Raw genomic sequence first — 22,503 nt, forward strand, 5'->3', positions numbered from 1 at the left:
TATTATTTTATTATTTCCCTTTTACGTGACTTTACCGAAAGAACCAAGAATATGTTCATATTTTGTTTGTTGCGGTTGTACCTGAGTCAAGATCCGCATGGCTCACAGGGCTCTACCTAATACGTGAAACTTGAAACAGCCGACACGGTCGATTTCGGAACGGTGGCCTACATGGGACCCTGTTGTTTTTTTGGGGGGGGGGGGGTGGGTGTCAGTATCAAAGCATGACAAAAAAAACAAAGAGGATGCTTTACGTGTTAAATTTGAGGTGGTGTTAAGATGTTAAAACACCAAATAGCCACACCCGGCACTTGTGGTGAACATGCAACCAGAGACAGCTTTCTTTATGGCCTAGTCCCACCACCGGTGTTAGATCGGAGAACGCCAAAAGACGAACAGTGCAAGGACAATGCACTGTCAGGGAATCTGTAGCTCGCGTGAGCGGCTACAACATGGGATACCTTCTTGGCAGTATCAAAGCAGAGAAAAACATCAGAATCTGCTTTACCCTCTCTGGCAATGAAACAGGAGGTGTTAAGACGTTCACACACCAAATAGAAACCTTTTGCAAGGAGTCAAGGTACTGCATTGACCACACACAGTACTTATAGTGAACATGCAAACAAACGTGCTCTGGTAATATATGGGCATTGCCTTTGAAACTGATTGGTCTACACCAGAGACAGCTTTCTTTATGACCAAGTCTCACCACGAGTGTTAGACCGGAGAATCCTAAAAGGCGAACAGCACGTGGACATACTCTTTGGTTCCTTCGGTAAAGTCACGTAGGTATAGAATAAAATAAATCACGACGTTTCGGGCGCAACACAAGCGTTTTTTTATTGTCATCCGACACTGAGTTGGACGCAGTCGCCCTCCAGCAACGGAGGGCAGAGGTTCGCGACGCTCACAACAACGAGCGGAGCGCCGTGCGGATAAAACGCAGCGGGTTGATTGGCACAGGTGGCGCATCGGACAGAAGCAGTGCCGGATTGTGCGGGGTCTGTAGCAAATGTTATAAGGGGACCCTAAATACATAAATATTAAAACTTTTTTTTACTTGCACACTAAAGTAATTGCATTTTTTCATTTTCTATACAACCAGATGATACGACAAATCGCTAACCTTAAACACCCAGTCGTTTGTAAAAGTTAAAGGCGGTATAGTACTATAGTAACAGAGCAAGTGCAGAATCACTAACCCGGAATTGATAGCTTGAAAGTATTTAGTGCGGGGGGCCTTGAAAGTATGGGGCCCGTAGCTGCTACATATGTAGCTACTACTACACGTGTAGCTACTACATATGTAGCTACTACTACACGTGTAGCTACTACTACATGTGTAGCGACTTTTGGTCCTGGGATAATCGGGCACTGGACAGAATTCATCCCAATCGGTCAACCCGTGGCACCTGCCAGGGTCTGCGTCGACGGCGATCGCCCGGCTTTCCCGGCATCTTGTCGCTAAAAAAATGATTCCTTTCGTCGCTGCATCTTGTCGCTTGCTGGGCAGTGAATGGGGTGGGGGGAGGTCACTTGCAGACAGAGACACAGCAGCCTCGGCTGTTGCAGACACGGGGAAGGACACGGAGACACGGACAACGCAGAGACAGAGACACGGATAGCGGGGACAGGGACACGGACAGCGGGGACAGAGACACGGCCGAGCGTAGCGTCAGTCGCGTGTTGTCTGTCTCCGCACCCGGCAGGGCGCGTCCACGGTGAGCCGAGTGGGGCACGCGGACACGGCGCCGACTCGAGGCCGACTCGCAGTCTCCGTGGAGACGTCGTCATAGGGAGAGAGACACACACAGAGACACACACAGACACACACAGACACAGTGACACACACAGTGACACACACAGACACAGTGACAGACACAGAGACACACACAGACACAGAGACACACAGTGACACACCCAGTGACAGACACAGTGACACAGACACAGAGACACACAGTGACACACAGACACAGGGACACACACAGACACGGTGACACACAGAAACAGGGACTGACACAGTGACACACACAGTGACACACACAGACACACACAGTGACACACAGAGACAGTGACACACACAGACACAGTGACACACACAGACACAGAGACACACAGTGACACACACAGTGACACACACAGACACAGTGACAGACACAGACACACAGTGACACACACAGTGACACACAGACACAGGGACACACACAGTGACACAGTGACACACAGTGACACACACAGACACAGTGACACACACAGACACAGAGACACACAGTGACACACACAGTGACACACAGACACAGGGACACACAGACACGGTGACACACACAGACACAGGGACACACACAGTGACACAGTGACACACACAGTGACACACACAGACACACAGTGACACACAGACACGTACAGGGACACACAGTGACACAGACACGTACAGGGACACACACAGTGACACACAGACACAGTGACACACACAGACACAGTGACACACACAGTGACACACAGTGACACACACAGTGACACAGACACAGTGACACACACAGTGACACACAGTGACACACACAGTGACACACAGTGACACACACAGTGACACACACAGACACGTACAGAGACACAGTAACACACAGACACGTACAGAGACACATACAAACACAGTACACACACAAGACACGTACAGAGACACATAGAGAGACAGACACACAAAGCAATACACACCGAGTAGCAGAGGTGTGGACTCGAGTCATGTGACTTGGACTCGAGTCAGACTCGAGTCATGAATTTGATGACTTGCGACTCGACTTGGACTTGCATAACAATGACTTTGTCCCACCTCTGCCGAGTAGTACACAGACACAGATGTAACACACATACATGAGACAGACACAAACACAGAGCAATACACACAGATGTAACAGTATTACACACAGACACGTACAGAGACACACGAAGAGACAAACACAGTAACACAGACATGTACAGAGACACACAGAGACACAAACAGCAATACACACAAATGTAACACAGAGTGATACAAACAGAATATTACACACAGACACGTACAGAGACATCAACACACTAATGCTGATGTAACACAGACACGTACAGAGACACAGAGAGAGACAACACAGTAATACACACAGACACGTACAGCGTTATAGACACAGTAATACACACAGACACGTACAGAGACACGTAGAGATACAAACACAGTAAATACACAGATGTAGCACATATACACGTATAGAGACGCAGATATATAGACACGGATGTAATACACAGGCGCGTTACAGAGGCACACAGACAGAGAGACAAACAGATGTAATACACGTAGAGAGAGACACACAGAGACACGTAACGCACAGACATACAGATAGACACGTATACATTCTTACAGAGGGACAGAGTCGGAGCGAGACGCAGAGAGTTGGATTTGGAGGGAGGTAAGAGAAAGAAAGACACAGACAGAAACCGACTTAGATACAGAGATTGTAGATAGACGGAGCAATCGGGACAAAGATACACACAGAGAGAGACACAACACGGACAGACAGCACAGAGAGAGACACGGAGCTGCGCGTGGATTGACTCTGGAGGTGTCGTTCTTGGCCACAGCGAACGCAGCTGATGCAGCAGGAGCGCTGCTAGAGAGACATACATAGACACAGACACAAAGACAAGAGATACATAGACAGACACAAAGGCAAGATACATATATACACAAAGACAAGATATATTTAGACACAGACACATACATAGACACATAGATAGAGACAGACAGATAGGCAGACATATAGACAGATATAAAGACACAGATATACAGAAACACATACATAGAGAGCTATATGGGATTATAGACACAGAGACACATAGATCTGTATGGGAATATCGACACAGACATCGACACAGAGACGCAGATGCCGTTCTAGATATGGAGACAAGAGGCGGGCACACATAGCAATAGATACAGGTACAGAGAGACACAGACACAGAGAGACATAGACACAGAGAGAGACAGACACAGAGAGACATAGACACAGAGAGACACAGACACAGAGAGACACAGACAGAGAGACACAGAGAGATATAGACACAGAGAGACATAGACACAGAGAGACATAGACACAGAGAGACAGACACACACATGCAGAGACACATAGACATTCATTCTCCAATGGCACCGCCTAATCGGCATACTCGATCGCATAATTAACATACTCCATCGCATAATTAACATACTCCAACGCGTAATTAGCATCGGCTGTTTGTCTATTTGTTTGTGTTTCTCCCTTGTGATGGGACTTTGTAGGACGAACGCTGAGATTTATAACGACGCGGGGTGACCAATAAGGTCTGAATTGGTCTGTAATAAGTTTGCACTGATAAGGGGTTGACAGGTTTGCTTTGGTGCAGTGATAACTGTTTAATTTAAACTTATATTCAGGCCTTCAGGGTACCATATCAAGGTTTTAGTCGATCTTTTGGTATATACCACCTGGTTGAAAAACTCCAATGCATTTAAATGAAAAGTTGGTCATACGTAGTGCGGTAAACTTTTAACATTCAGCTGCTATCGGTGAGTCAACAAAATATTTTTAAAAAATTGTATTGTTAAGTCTTGTGCAACATTAAATATAGCACAACGGTCATAATTATTAAAAGGATTGATTCATCAAGAAAGTGCAATTAAAAAGTCAAGTTCTTGAAGGAGTTGAATGGTGACTCGTACTGCATAATTTAAACTATCAAACTATATCATGGGACCTCCTTTGGTGTGGACCAATCAGTTTCAAGGACAATGCATATATTATACTGGTAGGAACCTCCTGGTTACACCAGCCCACAGGAGATTATTGTGTCCGTCCGTCGTGCATCCAAAAATGGGAGAGGTGTGGCTGGGTGGAGAGGGGAGAGTGGGGAGGGGCTGGGTGGGGAGGGAGGGGATGGGTGGGGAGGGTGGGGAGGGGCTGGGTGGGGAGGGGTGGGGCTGGGTGGGGAGGGACTGGTCACCCTGTGGTGCCCTTATAAAACTCAACGTTTAACCTACTCACGCCGGCTTGTGCCCGCCTTCACAGTCGGGCATATTTACGGAGTACACTACGCCGCCGTTGACCCTGGCCATTGACCGAGCAACCCAACGTTCCGACCAGCTCCCTCCGCAGGAATGTGTTCTGAGTATGTTTTTTGTTTGCATTCTCACCACAAGCGTTGTGGTTAATGCAGACATGATTCCTTGTAAAAGGTTTCAGTTTGGTGTTTTAACATCTTAACACCTATATATTCTTTGTTCTGTCGGTAAAGTCACGTAGAAGGGAAATAATAAAATAAAAATAAAACAATAATCATCAGGTGTGAAAACCACAGCAAATTGTATTGCTGTGGTTTTCACACATGATGATTGCTTGTGTTGCAATCGAAACGTCGTGATAATTTTATTGTTTTACTTTGATTATTTTATTATTTCACTTCTACGTGACTTTACCGAAAGAACCAAGAAGATGAATCCCTGCAGTCACGAAAGCTTTAAATCGAAATCTTAACACCTGTTTTGTTGCCAGACAAAAAGGGGAAAAGCCTATATCAAACTATAATTATATCAAACTATAATTTTTACTTTACCAGGTAAGGCCCCCACACTGAGCTGCGTAGCTCTTTTTCAGAAGCGACCTGGCCATTACAAGTGAAAGCTCAATGAAGTGGCTTATCATCATCGTGTGGAAATGTATCGCAGCCAAATACTCTAAACGCGTGACGTTGATTCTAAATGTGAAGGGGAAAACCGGAAGGACCCGGAGTAAGATCCATGCGTCCACGGAGAGAGAGGGAAACCGCAAACTCTAAAGGGGCCGTCCATAAATGACGTCACGCGATTTTGGAAGTTTTTTTACCCCCCCCATCCCCATCGTCACACGGCGTCACAAAAAGTCAGACCCCCCCTCAAATATGACGTCACAAAAAAAACATGCTTCAATTCGCTTTAAACTATTGTCATTGTAGTGCGTATTTAATGTGGCGCTGCACTCTGATGTTGTAGGAGAAAACATTTATTAAAAAGTCTATTTAATTAAGTAGAACGTGTTGTCTATATTTATTTAAAGTTGCGCATTTTGATGTGACGTCACATTTCTCCACCCCCCCCCCCTCGTCACACATCGTCACAAATGTCTGACCCCCCCCCCCCTAGGTGCGTGACGTCATTTATGGACGGCCCCAAATATCACAGCAGGCGTCAGGGTCGAGATCGAACCCACGCATGTTGCGTTAACTGTTGTGATCGCTGGCGCGCGTGTTTGTGTTCATTCTGCGTGGCGCTTGCTAATAATGTTCACGCATGTGCTGCTTGTATTGCGTATCGTGTTTTTTTTCTAAATGCTTATTAGGGATTTCATGATGTTATGCTTACTAATGTTTGTGTACGAATACTCTATTGTTGTCCTAGTGGGGAGCGGTGGTGTAGCGGTTGGTGCGCTACGAACCCAGCAGTCCGAGTTCGATTCCCACTCAAGGCCAACACCAGTGACGATTATCTGAACCGGTCCTGGGCCTCCCTTAGGTCGACTCAGCCTCAAATGAGTACCTGGTGCGATGTGTAAATATCGCCATTAGGAAGACAAAGGCGGCCGGGTGTGGTGCTAGCCACCCACCCCCTCGTGTGCCATGCTGGCCTTCATAGGTGCTTGCCAGCAGCACTTGCCCCAACAGTCTGTTAAGGCTACACAGGGAATCCTTGTCCTTGTTATATATATGATATATATTATATGTATGTGTATCTGTGTTTTTGACATACAATATGCAGTCCCAGCTACGGCAAAAATCTTTGACGAGTGGTATCTGAACCGGTCTCGGACCTCCTTTAGGTTTGCTCTGCTTTAAATGAGCCCCTGGTTGTGGTATGTAAACAGCAGCACCAGAGAGGCAAAGGTGGTCCTGGCCACGCCGCCCTCTCGTGTGCCGTGCCGGCCTTCACAAGTTAAATATACATACAGGGGATCCTCACTAACAGCACCTGCGTTTGCCCCAACAGTCTGTCTTTGTGTATGTACAAAAGTGCACATGCGTATGTGTGTCTGCACATGTCTAATTGGATGTAAACAAAACTTACTTTCGTCCTCAGATGTCTTCGTACGTGGGATTTCCGATCATCAAACAAGAGGATGAAGAAAGTGCAAACTGTGGAGCGTGTCCTGACTTCACGATGAAATGCGAAGATGTCGGTGAGTTCCGTTTGAACCACGACGATTGACAATCAAACATGGATCGTCGTCGCCGGCAGCAGCAAGTTGACACGGAGACATTTGACTATCGTTGTTGCGATTATTTTATTTACCGTGCGCATCGAGCTTAGCCTGACATGACATGAGCCACACAGCCCCATTTCAAAATAATAATAATTTACAATAGACTCCTGATTATCCCAGGTGCGCGGTTAATCCGCAAATCGGATTAACCGCGCACCTGAGATTTTGACATAAATTAATAACTCATGGGTTTTTCCATTAGCCCAAATGAATAATCTAATCGCAGTGAAACATTGTTCTTCTTGGAAATGTTTATTACAAGTCACACGGTGCTTAAACCATGCAATCATGCGCTTTGGTTAATCCCCTAATCAATTTAATTTACTTAAACATATTTGATACCTATATTAGTGGTTTTCGGCATAGATATCTATGCAAAATGTATATTTTTGGATTATCAGCGATTTTTAATAATAATCCACAGCCGTCCTCCCCGTCATTAGCAAGTATGATCGAGAATCTACCGTATAAGGCGCAAATTTCATCCAGGGATCTCAGAGCACCGTGCACGAAGTTAGGAAATAATAATACTGCATAGTCTAGAGTCCACTGGTCATACATGGGGAAGTGAAGACCTGCAAGCGAAACAGGTGCGAGTTTTTAGAGAATAGCTAAGCAGGGTGAGTGAGCTCGCCCATCGAAGCACGCGACGGATAGGCATGCGTCTGGTCAGAGGATCCATTGAAACTATAAAAAAACAATTCTAGATTTGAAGTTTTCGTGACTGCAGGGATCCATACTCATTGGTTCTTTCGGTAAAGTCACGTAGGTATGAAAAAAATTAAATCACGACGTTTCGATTGCAACACAAGCAATCATCATCAAATGGGAAAACCACAGCAAGAATTTTTTTTGCTCTCTCCCACTTCAGCAAAACATTTTGTTGCTGTGGTTTTCCCACCTGATGATGATTGCTTGTGTTGCAATCGAAACGTCGCAATTTAATTTACCAAAAGAACCAAAGAGTATAAAAAACTAGTTTTTATTTGACCAGGTAAAAAGACCCCACTGAGCTGCTGGCTATCACAAATGATAGCCCAATGATTGTGGCTTGTCACATCATGTGGACATTTATAGCAGCCAAATACTCTTAAACGCAACGTTGATTCTAAATGTGTGGAGGGAAAATCCACATGACCATGGAGAGAAAACGCAAACTCCAAATATACAGAAGGCTTCAGGGTCGGGATCAAATCCACGACCTCTTGTATACCAGGTGAGGCAATTAACATCTTGTCATTGTGGTGCCTCAACAGGCTTCCTGATGTACTGTAGAATATTTCGTAAATGCTGAGGATGAGGTGAGTGGTGAATGTCAAGAAAAATATCACGACGTTTCGATCGCAACACAAGCAATCGTCTCTCACCTGAAGACGATTGCTTGCGTTGCGATCGAAACGTCGTGATATTTTTATTATTTTTCTAGCTACGTGGCTTTACCAAAAGACCCATAGAATAGGTGTTAAGATGTTAAAACACCAAACTGAAACCTTTTACAAGGAATCATGTCTGCATTAACCACAATACTTGTGATCAGAATGCAAACAAAAAACGTACTCTGATAATATATGCATTGTCTTTGAAACTGATTGGTCCACACCAGAGACAGCTTTCTTTTGAGCCTAGTTTCAAAGCGGTGTTAGACCAGAGGATGCCAAAAGGCGTACAGCACAAAGACAAGCATAATCAGAATAATGAGGGCTCGGGGTGAGCATCAGTTTTAAAGACAATGCATATATTATCAGAGTCCGTTTTTTGTTTGCATTCTGACCACAAATATTGTGGTTAATGCAGACATGATTCCTTGCAAAAGGTTTCAGTTTGGTGTTTTAACATCTTATCACCTGTTTTGTTGCCAGACAAAAGGGGAAAACCTATTCTCATATTTTGGTACTGGCAAAGGAGGTCCCATGATGTAGATGCTCACCCCGAGCCCTCAATAACCTTACTAATTGGCTCTGTGGGGGTGGTGGCGGGTTTAACGACACATTTATATTTCCACGATCTAACCCAAAAAAAAACTCTTATGGACAAGCCTCTGAGAGTCCCAACTATGGCAACGCAATGAGAATTGTAATATTGGTGGGAGAAACATCCCTCTCCGGCCTGTGTTGCGTAATGTAATAAATCTGCCATCCGTCAAACTTACCGCGGTGCATTTTCTGAATTGCAGCTCTAGATGTCAATTCTGTTAAGGCTGAAGAAGCCACCGAGAATCCAGAGGGGATGGCGCATTGCCACGACAGACGTCTGGCCAATCCAAAACAGAACTTGACCACCAAGGTGGAGGTGTGGGCGGACGACATAAAAAAGTTCATCCAGGTGGAGTTGTTGGAGGAGGACACTGGTCAAGGTGAGTCTCCGTTTCGAGCGCATCGCAGACAAACGTGCGACGTCGTCTTGTGTTACCGTCGATGGTCGCACTCGTTACACGAAAAGTGCTCGCCACAAATGAACCACACCACCTTGCTGATCTCGTCAAGGAGCATGAGCCATCACGCGAACTCCGGTCATCCTCACAGCAGCGGCTTTTGGCTGGCCATCGAACAGAGGTGGTCGCTGCATCGCGCGCTTTCAGATGTGCTTCTGCGGCCGTCTGGAATGCTCTTCCGATATTAGGAAGCCGGTGGCGCTATGCACTTTTAAATAATCATCTAGATATTAAAACTCATTTCTTTAGAGCTGCTTTTTGTGTTTAGTTTGTTGTCCTTCCCCCCGCACCTCCGATTAGCACGGTTGGCTACGTACGGTGCGAAAGAAGTTCAATATGCATACAGACACCTGGCTTCTGTTTAATACACCAGTAGAGCCAACCGATCTTCGAGAGGAAAAAAAAATCACAGTTCATTTGTGGTCATATCAGGCTGCATACAAGAGGTAAACTAATAGATACTCGTGAATAAATAATGAGTTTCCCACAGGCAGTCATCCAAACGTTTATAATATTTATAGCTGGGATACGATAGATTGCAACGATATGAGAAACATTGTAGTTAAAGCCAAACATAGCGCGTGTGTCGGGGGACATGGATTGTGAGGAGCGGTGACACAGCGGTTAGCGTGCTGTACTATTAACCCGGCGACCCGGGTTCAACGCCCGCCAACGGCCTCCAATACCGATGACAATTGTCTTTACTCGTTCCTGGGCGTCCCACTCGGTCGAACCAACCTCAAACGAGTGCCCGGTGGGGTGTCTAGTAAACATTGCCACTGGGGGAGATAAAGGCGTCCGGGCGTGGTGCTGGCCACCCCACGCCGCTCGTGTGCCGAGGCGGCCTTCATAGGTGGCGCTGCTACTCGCTAACGCAGCACTTGGGACATGGATAACACTGCCGGTATTACAAGCGACCCGCGTTAGAGTTGGAAAGCACACTCGGGGGAATTAGCTGAACTGCACAAATACCGACTCCTCTCTCCCCAAGCAATATGAAGTTAACGTTAGATTTTTTTGGGGTGGGGGGTGGCATAACTTTACCCCGCAGTATGTACAGTACAGACTGTTCTCCTATAACGCCGCGTGTTTTCATAACAAGTTGTTGCGACACGGATGCGAATTGGATATGACGCGATCGCGTGAACAGAACTACTTCGTGCAAGTAAGAATAAGCGATTGTAATACGACTGAATTGGCGTAGCATCGCAGAAGGTGAGATGCTGCTGGATGCTTCGAGATGCTACCCACATACCTCAGTCTTTGTTCGGCCTGCGTACGCATCTCACACCTTATCACGGACTATGCTTTAACCCCTATATTATTTATTATAATGCAATTTTTCCATAGCGCGGTGTTCTTCAGGAACGCAACTCTAGCTGAGTCTGCGGGGTAATGAGCCGTGTTTTATATCAGGGCTTTTTAATTGTAGTAATTTTTTTGAAGTCATCCGTGATCTGGTTTGAAATGACGAGTGATCAGGCTCAGTAAATATGGCACTATATGTTGATTTGAAGCTTTCGTGACTGCAGGTATCCATACTCTTTGGTTCTTTCGGTAAAGTCACGTAGTTAGAAATAAAATTTCTAATAAAACATATTTTATTTGTAACTACGTGATTTTACCCAAAGAACCAAAGAGTATGGCACTATATGGTTTACTAATGTTCCTCGTAAAATATGTGCACATACATCGGCATTTGGGGTGCCTGTAACAAAAGAGTGAGAATTAAACTGGCGGTGAAAGGAACACACAATGTATCTGGGGCTCTTTTTGCTATGTTTTCATCATCTTGATACTAGATGAAAAAAAAGAATACAGGTGTTAAGATGTTACAACATTTATTTGTGCTATTCAGGTTCGCTATCTGAACAGCATCTGTGGTGGTTTAAATCTACTTGCTGTAAGTAAATAACTCGTGATTAATTAACTGTTAAACACCCAAGCCTCAAAGAACTCAACTAATTCAACGTTGATCATTCTTAGCGGTGGTAAGGGCTGATATATGTAACTGGCCATGTTTATTTATGTTTTATAACTCCCATGATTGAAAGACCGTAATACATTTTTTATTATAAATGTGCAGTTCTGGATCCAAATACTCGTCAAGTTGGAGAAGCCAGTGAGAGACCAGAGGGCACGGACGATTCCCATGGATACGCTGACAATTTACACCGAAACTTCATCAAGGTGGAGTCATCAGAGGAGGACGCTGGTGAAGGTGAGAAGATCCCCTTTGGATCACCTCGCAATCCTTCCGCATCGCCCCTGCCCGCTTTCAGTCGTCTGTTTTTGCCCTTGCTAATTGTGTCTGTAACCCTCATCGTTCTTCTTGTGATGTGATTCCGCCTCTTCTTCATGAGGTTCTCTCTCTTCCTTCGCTCCTTTACATACTTGTGTGGAGCAGTGCAGCTCTGGAGGCAGAACTGCACTGCTACCCAGCGCGTCCGCAGGTGGCGGACAGTGGAAAGACCTGTGAAGGTTGTGTGCGAAATAAGCAGGGGGAAACCCTCACGAATAAGTCGTGGACCAAACAGCTCGAGCACCACCAGGGTGTGGTCAGGAGTGCAGATGGCAATGCTTTTCCTCTTCAAAAGCCACATATACCCTTTGACGATGCTGTGACATGGCGATTATAGGTCGCCATTATAAACACATTCCTGTGGAGGGAGCTGGTAGGAACGTTGGGTTGCTCGGTCAATGGCCAGGGTCAACGCAAATATGCCCGACTGTGAGGGCGGGCACAAGCCGGCGTGAGTAGGTTAAACGTTGAGTTTTATAAGGGCACCACGGGGTGACCAGCCCCTCCCCACCCAGTCCCGCCCTCCCCTCCCCACCCAGCCCCTCCCTGCACGACGGGCGGACGGACAGAATAATCCCCTGTTGGCTGGTGTAACCAGGAGGTTCCTACCAGTATAATCCTACCTGCCTCCAGCCATGGGGTTAATACGTCCTCAACGGCAGAGTAGGCAGAAGATGTTGAGATCTCTTAACGGCTGTGAAGGCAGATGAAGGCTGCAGCAGAACCACATCTGCGATTGTCTTGGTCTCCTTGCCATTGGATTTATCGTCGCGTTCAGAAGCTGCTGTGTGGAAGCTGCTGTGCAACAGCTTCACAATAAAATAAATCACGCACTGGCGTCTTTCATGGAAGGAATAGCAGCTTCCAGCACATTCAATACAAGTCCTTTGGCGACCAGCTAGTGATGACGGGAGCAGGATTGTGAAGTCTGGAAGCTTCTAGTCGCAAGCTGGCATGAAGGATGTCTTACACTTGGAGGATACAGAAGTGTGTTTTGGCAGCTGTAACTGTGACTGAGCAGTCCACTTTAGGATCCACTCTGCTCACCTCACATGGGGAAGGGGCTAGAAAATGTGCCCTAAACATAGTCTGTCTCACCCCTTCCCGACTGGATAACCACCTCCAGAGGGATCACCATTGCTGCAGTGAAAACAAAAATTTAAAGCCAAAACATTTAATTTGGGACCTAGAATGTCAGGATCCTTATGGACAAGCCTAAAAACGAACGCCCAGAACGCCGCACCACAATCGTGGCCCGGGAAGTCAGATGGCACAACATTGATGTGGCTGCCCTCAGTGACACTCAGTGAACAAGGGAGGGGCAGCTCAAGGAACATGGAGGTGACTAAACACTCTTCTGGAAAAGGCAGACAGGAAGAACAACGGCGGCTGCACGGAGTTGGTTTCGCCATCAAGAAAGAACCATCGGAATCAGCGAGCGCCTCATGACTCTTCATCTCAAACTGGTGGGGTGGCGATATTCCACTGTCATCAGCGCATATGTCCCACGCTTGATTCTGATGATGACACCAATGAAAAATTATACGCTAACCTTGACAAGGTCGTTTATACCATTTCTGTAGGAGACAAACTTATTCGTCTCGGTGATTTTAATTCCAGAGTAGAAAGAGTTCTTAAGGCTCTGGAATGGAACCATCGGCAAGGAAGGAGTGGGAAAGGTCAATTCCAACGGCATCCTCGTCTTGACTAAATGCATGGAACATGACCTCATCGTCACCGACACCCTGTTCTGCCAGAAAACAAATACAAAACATCATGGCAACATCCACGATCTAAGCATTGGCACTTGATCGATTACATAATTATTCATGCCCAGGATCGTAAACATCTCTGCATCACCGAGGCTTTGCTAGAAGCTGATGATTGCTGAACTGATCACCGACTCATCTGCTCAATCACGTCCATTAAAACTGGCTCCCAAGCGATGGCTGCAGTGGAATAAATGCCGACGGAAGATCAACGAGAAGGTCTCAAGAACTCTATTAATACCTGTAAAGAGACACTTGGAGTCTCTACTAAGAAACATCAAGACTGGTTTGATAAGAATGATCAGGAGATCCAACAGTTGATCGATCGCAAACACAAGGTTTTTTGTGCTCGGGAAAATTACACCAATTTCAAGCAAAATAGGTTGAATCACCTACAAGTGAAGGCAGCGGTCCAGAGGAGGACCCGCGATATGAAAAACAGATGGCGGGAAGACAAGGTGAAAGAGATCCAACATCTTTCCAACATCCATAATATGCGCGGCTTTTTCAGTGCCACCAGAACCGCCTATGGTCCGAGCACTCAGGGACCAACCCACATGAGGCCTAAGAATGGAGGAGATCTGATCAATGAGAGGGAAGCTGTCAACACTTGCTGGAAGGAGCATTTTGAAAGTCTCTCAACCGAGACTCGTCCGTCGATGAGTGTTTTCTGCTCCATCCCACAACACCCAATCAGAAATGAGCTTGGAATCTCCCCAACCCTTGATGAAGTGAGAAAAGCTATCAAGCAGATGAAGAACAATAAGGCATCTGGAGCTGATGGAATACCTGCAGAAATGTTCAAACAAGGGGGAGAGGAGCTCATGTCATTGCTTCCAAGCGCTCATCTTGAAGATTTGGAAATACGAGGAAATCCCAAACGACCTCGGATGCCATTATTGTGACAATCTTTAAGAAAGGAGATAAATCCAATTGTGGAAATTACAGGGGGATCGCCTTGCTGTCCACTGCAGGAAAGATCATTGCAAGAACTCTCCTGAACCATCTTCTGCCACTTGCTAATTAACTCCTCCCAGAATCCCAATGTGGGTTCAGGCCATCGAGAGGCAAAACTGACATGGTCTTCACTGCCCGTCAGATGCAATAAAAATGTCAGCAACAACACAAACCTCTTTACATGGCCTTCTTTGACCTCACAAAAGCCCTTGATTCTGTCAACCGAGAAGCACTCTGGAGGATCCTTCAAAAGTATGGATGCCTATTGAAATGTGTCACCATTATTTGGCTGCTGCATGATGGTATGTGAGAAGTGATTCTTAGAAATGGCTCCACCTCAAACCACTCTGAAGTTAACATTGGAGTCAAACAAGGCTGTATCATCGTTACAACACTCTTCTCAATATTCATTGCCGCGATGCTACAGCTAACTACTGGCAAGCTTCGAGCATGAGTGGAGCTAAACTACAGAATGTTGTTCAACATCAACCGACTTAGAACTAAAACTAAGACCATCCGGGCAGTAGTTGTTGAGCTCCAGTATGCTGACAATGCTTTTGTGTGTGCCCAATCAGAAGCAGATCTTCAGGCAATCGTCAAAACTTTTACTGAAGCGTATGAGAAAATAGGACTGACGCTGAATATTTTAAAGAATAAAGTCATCCATCAAACAGTTCTCAATGAGCAGTCCCCAGCTCTGGAAAACGTTGAGCATTTCCAATACCTCGGAAGCAGCTTATGGTCAGTTGAGGAAAATGGTGTTTGAGGAACGTGACATCAGGTCCAAAACCAAGATCATGGTTTATCAAGCAGTCGTAATCTCTACCTAACTGTACGGAGCTGAGACGTGGATAATATACAGGAGACATCTCATCAAAGCCGTAGAGAAGTGCCATAAACGCTGCCTGCCGAAGATCCTTCAAATCAGGTGGGAAGACAGATGCACTAACATCAGCAAACAAACACCATGAGCATTAAGGCCATGATCATTCGACATCAGCTTCGCTGGGCCGGCCACGTCATCCGTATGCCCAACTCCAGACTCCCGAAGCAAAGAGTCTTCTACACCCAGCTTAGTCGCGGTGTGCGTTCAAGAGGAGGGCAGAGAAAGCACTTCAAGGATGTCCTCAATGCCAACATGAAGAAGTCGATGGTGCACACCAACTCATGTGAGATTCTTGCCCAGGATCAACTCAGCTGGAGACACACACAGAGAGTCTATTTCAAGGATCCGAACATTTTGAAACTCAACGGCATAAACAGGAAGTGTGAAAGCGGGAACGGCGGAAATGGCATGCTGCAGCCTGACTTACTAATCCAGTCCCATCCACCACTCTTTCTGGACACGTGTGGCCGAGCTGCAGCAGAATCTGTCAATCTCAGATCGGTCTCTTCAGCCATCTTTGGACCCACAGATAATCCAACTCTTCTATGGAAGACAGTCATCCTTGATTGCGAGGGATAGCCTATGATGATGACATACTTGTAGATTGTACCACGGTGGTGAGAGGGGTGCCACAGTGGCGAGATGTTAATTACCTCGCCTGGTATACAGGAAGTTGTGGGTTTGATACCGACCCTGACGCCGGTATTTTTGGAGTTGCATGTTTCCCTCTCTCCCCGTGGTCGCGTGGATTTTTCTCTGTGTCCTCCAGTTTTTCCCTCCACATTTAGAAATATGCTTTTATCGTATTTGGCTGCTGATATACGTTTCCACGTGATAGGCCACTTCATTGAGCTATTATTGGTGGCCAGGTCGCTTCTGAAAAAGAGCCATTTAGCTCAGTGGGCCTTATCTGGTCAAATAGTTAAAGTATTTGAAGTAAGATCATGTCCATTAACTTTTTATTTAACCAAACAGGCAGATTGTGCATACTATGTTTCAGATACTAATATGATTTCCAAGTATTTGTGATGCTCGCATGCATTTTCTTATCTTGTTGATCATAAAAGACACCATTTAACCGAGATGTGCATGTTAAATTGATTGAGGAAGCTATGTTTGTTAAAAATGTATTTTCCTCTAACCGGTAGTATTTGTGTTTTCTTTTTATTTAATAACCCCGCAGCTGTTGAAGGAAAAGGAAGGAGGCTTCTGTGCGAGGAATGCAGCAGGGGCGGTTGCTTCGAAACGACGACGGACGAAGTGGGGCGCATCTGCCAGACCCCGCGAGCCGGATGCATGCGGTGCGGCAAGATGCTCCACAGTGTCGCCTTGTCATCCATCGGCAGCCGGCAGAGGCTACGCGCCGACGGAAAGGCGACCGTTCCGCAGGTCGTCGATCGCGAAGCGACGAGCGCCGCTGACGGCAGGAAGCACGTGTGCGCGTATTGTGGAAAGGGGTTTTCGCGTAACTACGAGTTGCAGAAGCACGTCAGGACGCACACGGGGGAAAAACCTTACGTGTGCAAAGAGTGCGGGAGGGGGTTCGCGCGGAGTTTCGACTTAAAGACTCACTTTATAGTGCATACCGGCGAGAAGCCGCACGCGTGCAAGGAGTGCGGGGAGCGCTTTGCGCAGCGCTCTCACTTGGAGGCGCACTCCGTGTCGCACACGGGCGAGTGGCCACACGCGTGCACGGAATGCGGGAAGGGCTTCATGCGGTCGTACGATTTAAAGATCCACTTCAGGATCCACACCGGCGAGAGGTCGCACGTGTGCAAGGAGTGCGGCAAGGGCTTCACGAGGCGTTCAAAATTGGAGGCACATTCCGCGTCGCACACGGGCGAGTGGCCGCACGCGTGCGGCGAGTGCGGGAAGGGCTTTGCGCAGCGCTCCGATCTGGAGAAGCACAAGAGGAAGCACACCGGTGAGAAGCCCCACATCTGCAAGGAGTGCGGGAAGGGCTTCGCGCAGCGCTCCTGCCTAGACAAGCACACCATCACGCACACCGGCGAGAAGCCGCACGTGTGCGGCGATTGCGGGAAGGGGTTCAAGTGGCGCGAGCAATTGGCGGCGCACTCCATCACGCACACGGGCGAGTGGCCGCACGTGTGCAAGGTGTGTGGGAAGGGCTTCGCGCAGCGCTCCAAGTTGGAGGGGCATTCCGTGTCGCACACGGGCGAGTGGAGACACGTGTGCGGCGAGTGCGGGAAGGGCTTCGCGCAGCGCTCCGATCTGGAGAAGCACACGAGGACGCACACGGGCGAGAAGCCGTTCGTGTGCGGCGAGTGCGGGAAGGACTTTGCGCACCGCTATCATCTGGAGAAGCACAAGAACACGCACCGGTGAGAGGCCCGTGGGTGTGCGAGGAGTGTGGGAAGAAGGACTTTCCCAGAGTGCGTACGTATGTACGTGTTGTTGAACTTTCACAACGTACGTAGCCAACCGTGCTAATCAGAGGTACGGGAAGCGATGATTTTAAAGAGGCGTTCCTAGAACTACCCGGTAGAAATCTTGAATCCTGAGGTTTTTCCCATTTGACATTGAAAGCAATGGTTGAATGGGTTTTGTTTTCTCCGGAATACATTTACCGATTTGTGTATTGTGCTCGTGAACGATGTGTATTAATTAGTAGGGATGTATTTAAGACCGCAACAGGAGGGTGATGCTGGTTGTAATTATCGGCGAAACCTCACGGTACTCGAATTGTAAATGTCGTGGGTATACTCTCCAACACACAACCGGTGAGTGCTGAACTAAGTAAATTGGCTGTGTCCGGGTAGTGGTGGTGGTTGTGCTGCTCCCCAATGCATCCTCGTTGGGATTTCATTTGATTTGTACGCATGATGAACTTCGCACTTGATGATTGGCTCACTAGTGACGACATCATATTTATCTCTATAAGACCAAAACAGGAGGAAGATTTCTCCACAACTCTCTGGCTGCCGCCTGATGAGGCTGGTTGTGATTACCGGCGAAACATCACGGTACTTGAATTGTAAATATTGTGGGTTTACCCTCCAACATACAACAATCGGTTCATGCTGAACTCGTAAACGAATTGGACACGTTTAGTTTACGTGACAAACCCTTTACAGATTGGCTGTGTGTAGGGTGGTGGCAAGTTTAACAACACAATTATATTTACGTGATCTAACCCAACACAAAACTATTATTATGGGTAATATTGTTTCAACGTCGATGATTTCAAAATAGACCTTCGTCAGACCCCAACGCCCCTTTGGCGGGTGGTGAACCTTTTTTGGCAGTATCCAAGATGATGAAAAAAATAAGAATAGGTTTTACTCCGTTCTTGCAATAAAACAGGTGGTGTTAAGATGTTCAAACAGTCTGCATTAATCACACGTACTTGTGGTGGCAAAACTTGCAAACAAACATGCTCCGATACCATGCATTGTCTGTTCGCCTTTTAGTATTCGCTGGTCTAACACTGGTGAGACAAGGCCGTACAATCGGTTTCAAAGACAATGCGTACATTATTATGATGTTTATTTACATGTTTTGACAGAAGTATGTGTGGTTAATGCAGACTTGATGCCTTGCAAAAAGGTATCTGGTGTTTGATCATCTTAACACCTGATTTATTGCAAGAAGCAGTAAAACTTATTCTTATTTTTTCGTCATCCTACATTGTTCATTGCCCGAGATCCTTCACAACCAACCTGCACATCTCTTCAACACTCCCACATGTTAGACTCCCCCCCCCCTCCTCCACCCCACCCCTCCCGTGTTCATTAAAATGAAAGAAACGGCCAACCGCTGCGATAGTCCAGCTTTTTAAGCCCTGTAATTGAGGACGCGTATGAATGACCCTGTAAAACATGAGGCGGTTAACTGTGTGTTTATCTCTAGATTTGAAGCTTTCGTGACTGCAATGATTCATATTCTTAGGTTTTTTCCGTTAAAGTCACGTAGGTAAAACATTAAAATTAATGAAAGTAAAATAAAACAAAATAAAAATCACGACGATGTGTTGCCTCCGAAACGTCGTGATTTTTATTTTGTTTTATTTTACTTTCATTAATTTTAATGTTTTACCTACGTGACTTTACCGAAAAAACCTAAGAATATGTGTGTTTATCGTTGGAAGTGTATTGTGCATTGCGCATCGTGAATAGGAAAATATTTTTACTTGATGTGGTGATAAACTGGTGATATCAGAATCATTTCGGTATGAATAGATGTGACATCGGGTGTGTGTTTGTGTGCGCCCCTGAAGTGGAGTGGCGGCGCAGTGATTAGCGCGCTGCACTACGAACCCGGCGACCCGAGTTCGATTCCCGCTCACGGCCAACACCAGTGATAGCCATTATTTGAACCAGTACTGGGTCTCCCCGAGGTCGACTCAGCCTCAAATGAATACCTGGTGCGGTGTGTAAAAACATCGCCACTAGGGAGACAAAGGCGGTCGGGCATGGTGCTGGCCACCCACCCCCTCGTGTGCCGTCCCGACCTTAATAGGTGCTGCTCGCTAACAGCACATGCCCCAACAGTCTATTCAGGCTGTAACGGGGATCTGCGTCTTTATCTTTTTGCCCATGGAGTGATGCACAGGCCATTTCTCAAGTAGGCTAATATTGGACAGTTTAGAATTCTGTGTATTACTTCCATTGAGATGTTAAATATACGACATGAGCGTCCATTGTCGTGGAAAGTGCACAAGATGCCAACTAAACAAAAAGTTGCAATTCATACCAAACATAGGTCAACATAGTCAATGTCCAGTAGCCAGTTGACGGCATTCATGACATTGTCCGGCCAGAGGAATCCAATGAGCTATGAGGCTATTTTTCCCCCACAAATATTCAGTAGTAGGGGGCGGGTCAGTGAGCTATAACATTGCTCACATAATCGGTCCGCCCTGTTCCCTCTCCTCCCATCATGCATCCTTTCAAGGAGTCTGGGGTCGGCTAAATAGACAACAATAAAAAAGAATACAGTTCTGAGACGATGAGTATTGACTCTATGTTGTGTTCTGTCATCCGGAGAAGTGGACGACTCGACAATGGCTGAACACCAGGGGGGTTTGTGAAACACCAAAACTTTACAGACAGTCCCTGGGTTGCGGAAGACCCGAATTACGGAAATCCGACCTTACGGAAATAAATCATGTTACAAAAAATTAAATACGCGGAAATGTTTGTGTTATGTAAGCACAAGTAGTGCAGTGCGGTGAGGTTTGGCTTCAGTAGGATTAAGCTAACTGGAATTTGTTTATTTTGGGTGGAAAATTGTTCAGTTTCCGACATACGGAAAATTCAGGATACAAATCATTCTTCGGAACCTATGCCTTCCGTAACCTGGGGACTGTCTATACTGTATTTCAAAAGTCCTCTTGGGAAGGGCAATTGTGTACCTGCAATAGCGATCAGAGATTCCCTCCACGTCACAACCTTGCAGCTGAATTCCTCAGTCAAATTGTGATAACAGCCGCTTATCATATTTGTAGTGACTGGGAATGTCACTGTGTGGTGCCGGGCCTGCGAGCCCACGGCGGGATGTATACTGTTGTGTATACACCCCGGACACGGGGTGTAGTACCAGCCCTAGTGGGGGCTTGGGTGAGCGCTGGTTAAGCGCGGTGGCACCACGCACAGCGTGCGGTGCGGGCTCCCGTTGAGAAAGCGAGGGAGTGTCATCCAGCTAGGGTTACGTTGGGGGCATGATACTCTGGCTGACCTGGGGACATGTGACCGGATGATACTGGAGGGGAGCCACCGGTGAAGGGGGCCAATGGGTAGTCACATGGTCCGGGAAGAACTCTCGAGAGCCTTTGGGCAAGGGCGAGAGAGATCGAGAAGGTGGGCGGGGCAAGAAGCAGAGCCAGCCCGGCCCGATATCAGGGGGCCCTGTGAGGGGCTCGGGGTTCTTGCTGTTGGAGAGGCAGGAGATCCACGTCAAGCTTGAAGAAGCCTCCAGCCATGCGGTCTAGAACCCAGCTTGTGGTCTGGACCGGGATCGCGGAACCGTGTCTAGTTCCGCCGTAGAGTGCTTAGTTGGGTGGTCACCACCCGAGAGTATGTTGTGTTAATCGCCTGGAGTATGTTGTGCTAATAGTTTAATAAAACGTGTTGCTCCCTAAGACAATGTCTGCGACTCAGTTAGACTCACTACATATTTAACAATATTTACCATATTATTTAACAAAAAATGTACATGATACATTTTAATATCTAACATGAAACATCAGCCCAAAACATCTGTCGTGCCTCCTACAGCCCTTGATAATACTACGTGAACAAGACAATACGTACTTATACAATTGTAGTGACATCGCGGATGTCACTGTGTGGTGCCGGCCCTAGAGAGGCACGGCGTGCGATGTACATACATCGCGGACATCACGTATGTAGCGACATCGTGTATGTCACTGGGTGATGCCGGCTCGAGCGAGGCACGGCGTGTGATGTATTTACATCGCGGACACCCCATACATGTGGGTGTAGTACCAGCCCTAGAGGGGCTCGGTGAGCGCTGATAGAGAGCGCTGAGTGGCACCACGCTCGGCGCACAGTGCTGTCCCCAATAGGAGGGGGTGTGAGAGTGCCGGCCATGAATGGGGTTAATGTAGGCCATGGCACTCTGGTTGACCCTAGAAGGCACGTGATGGGTGAAGTCTACACAGGGGCCCGAAGTGGGGGCTAGGGGTGGTCACGTGTCGGGGCGAGATCCTGCTAGAGGATTCAAGAAGGTGGTCGTGACCAAGGGCGGGGCCAGCCACGACCAGTGAGGATATAAACCGGGTCCCCAGAGGGACCGGGGTGCATCATTACTGTTGTTATCCTGAAGATCGGCGTTCTACGTTCTACATCCGAGAAGAGTCACCAACACGTGGACCTGGACCCAAG

General features: G+C 46.9%; 1 protein-coding gene across 1 annotated transcript; it reads left to right on the forward strand.

Annotated features, from left to right (window-relative positions):
* Window positions 1–206: 206 nt before the first annotated feature.
* LOC144737160 (uncharacterized) lies at window positions 207–21,733 on the forward strand. The gene is made up of 5 exons (XM_078619877.1): window positions 207–1,721; window positions 7,109–7,208; window positions 9,466–9,645; window positions 11,810–11,944; window positions 16,821–21,733. Exons 2-5 carry the CDS (start codon window positions 7,109–7,111, stop codon window positions 17,981–17,983), a joined length of 1,578 nt encoding a protein of 525 aa, XP_078476003.1. The 5' UTR covers window positions 207–1,721; the 3' UTR covers window positions 17,984–21,733.
* Window positions 21,734–22,503: the final 770 nt, after the last annotated feature.

The sequence above is a fragment of the Lampetra planeri genome, chromosome 65 (genome assembly GCF_965212315.1).
Source record: "Lampetra planeri chromosome 65, kcLamPlan1.2.h2, whole genome shotgun sequence".
NCBI lineage: Eukaryota > Metazoa > Chordata > Hyperoartia > Petromyzontiformes > Petromyzontidae > Lampetra > Lampetra planeri.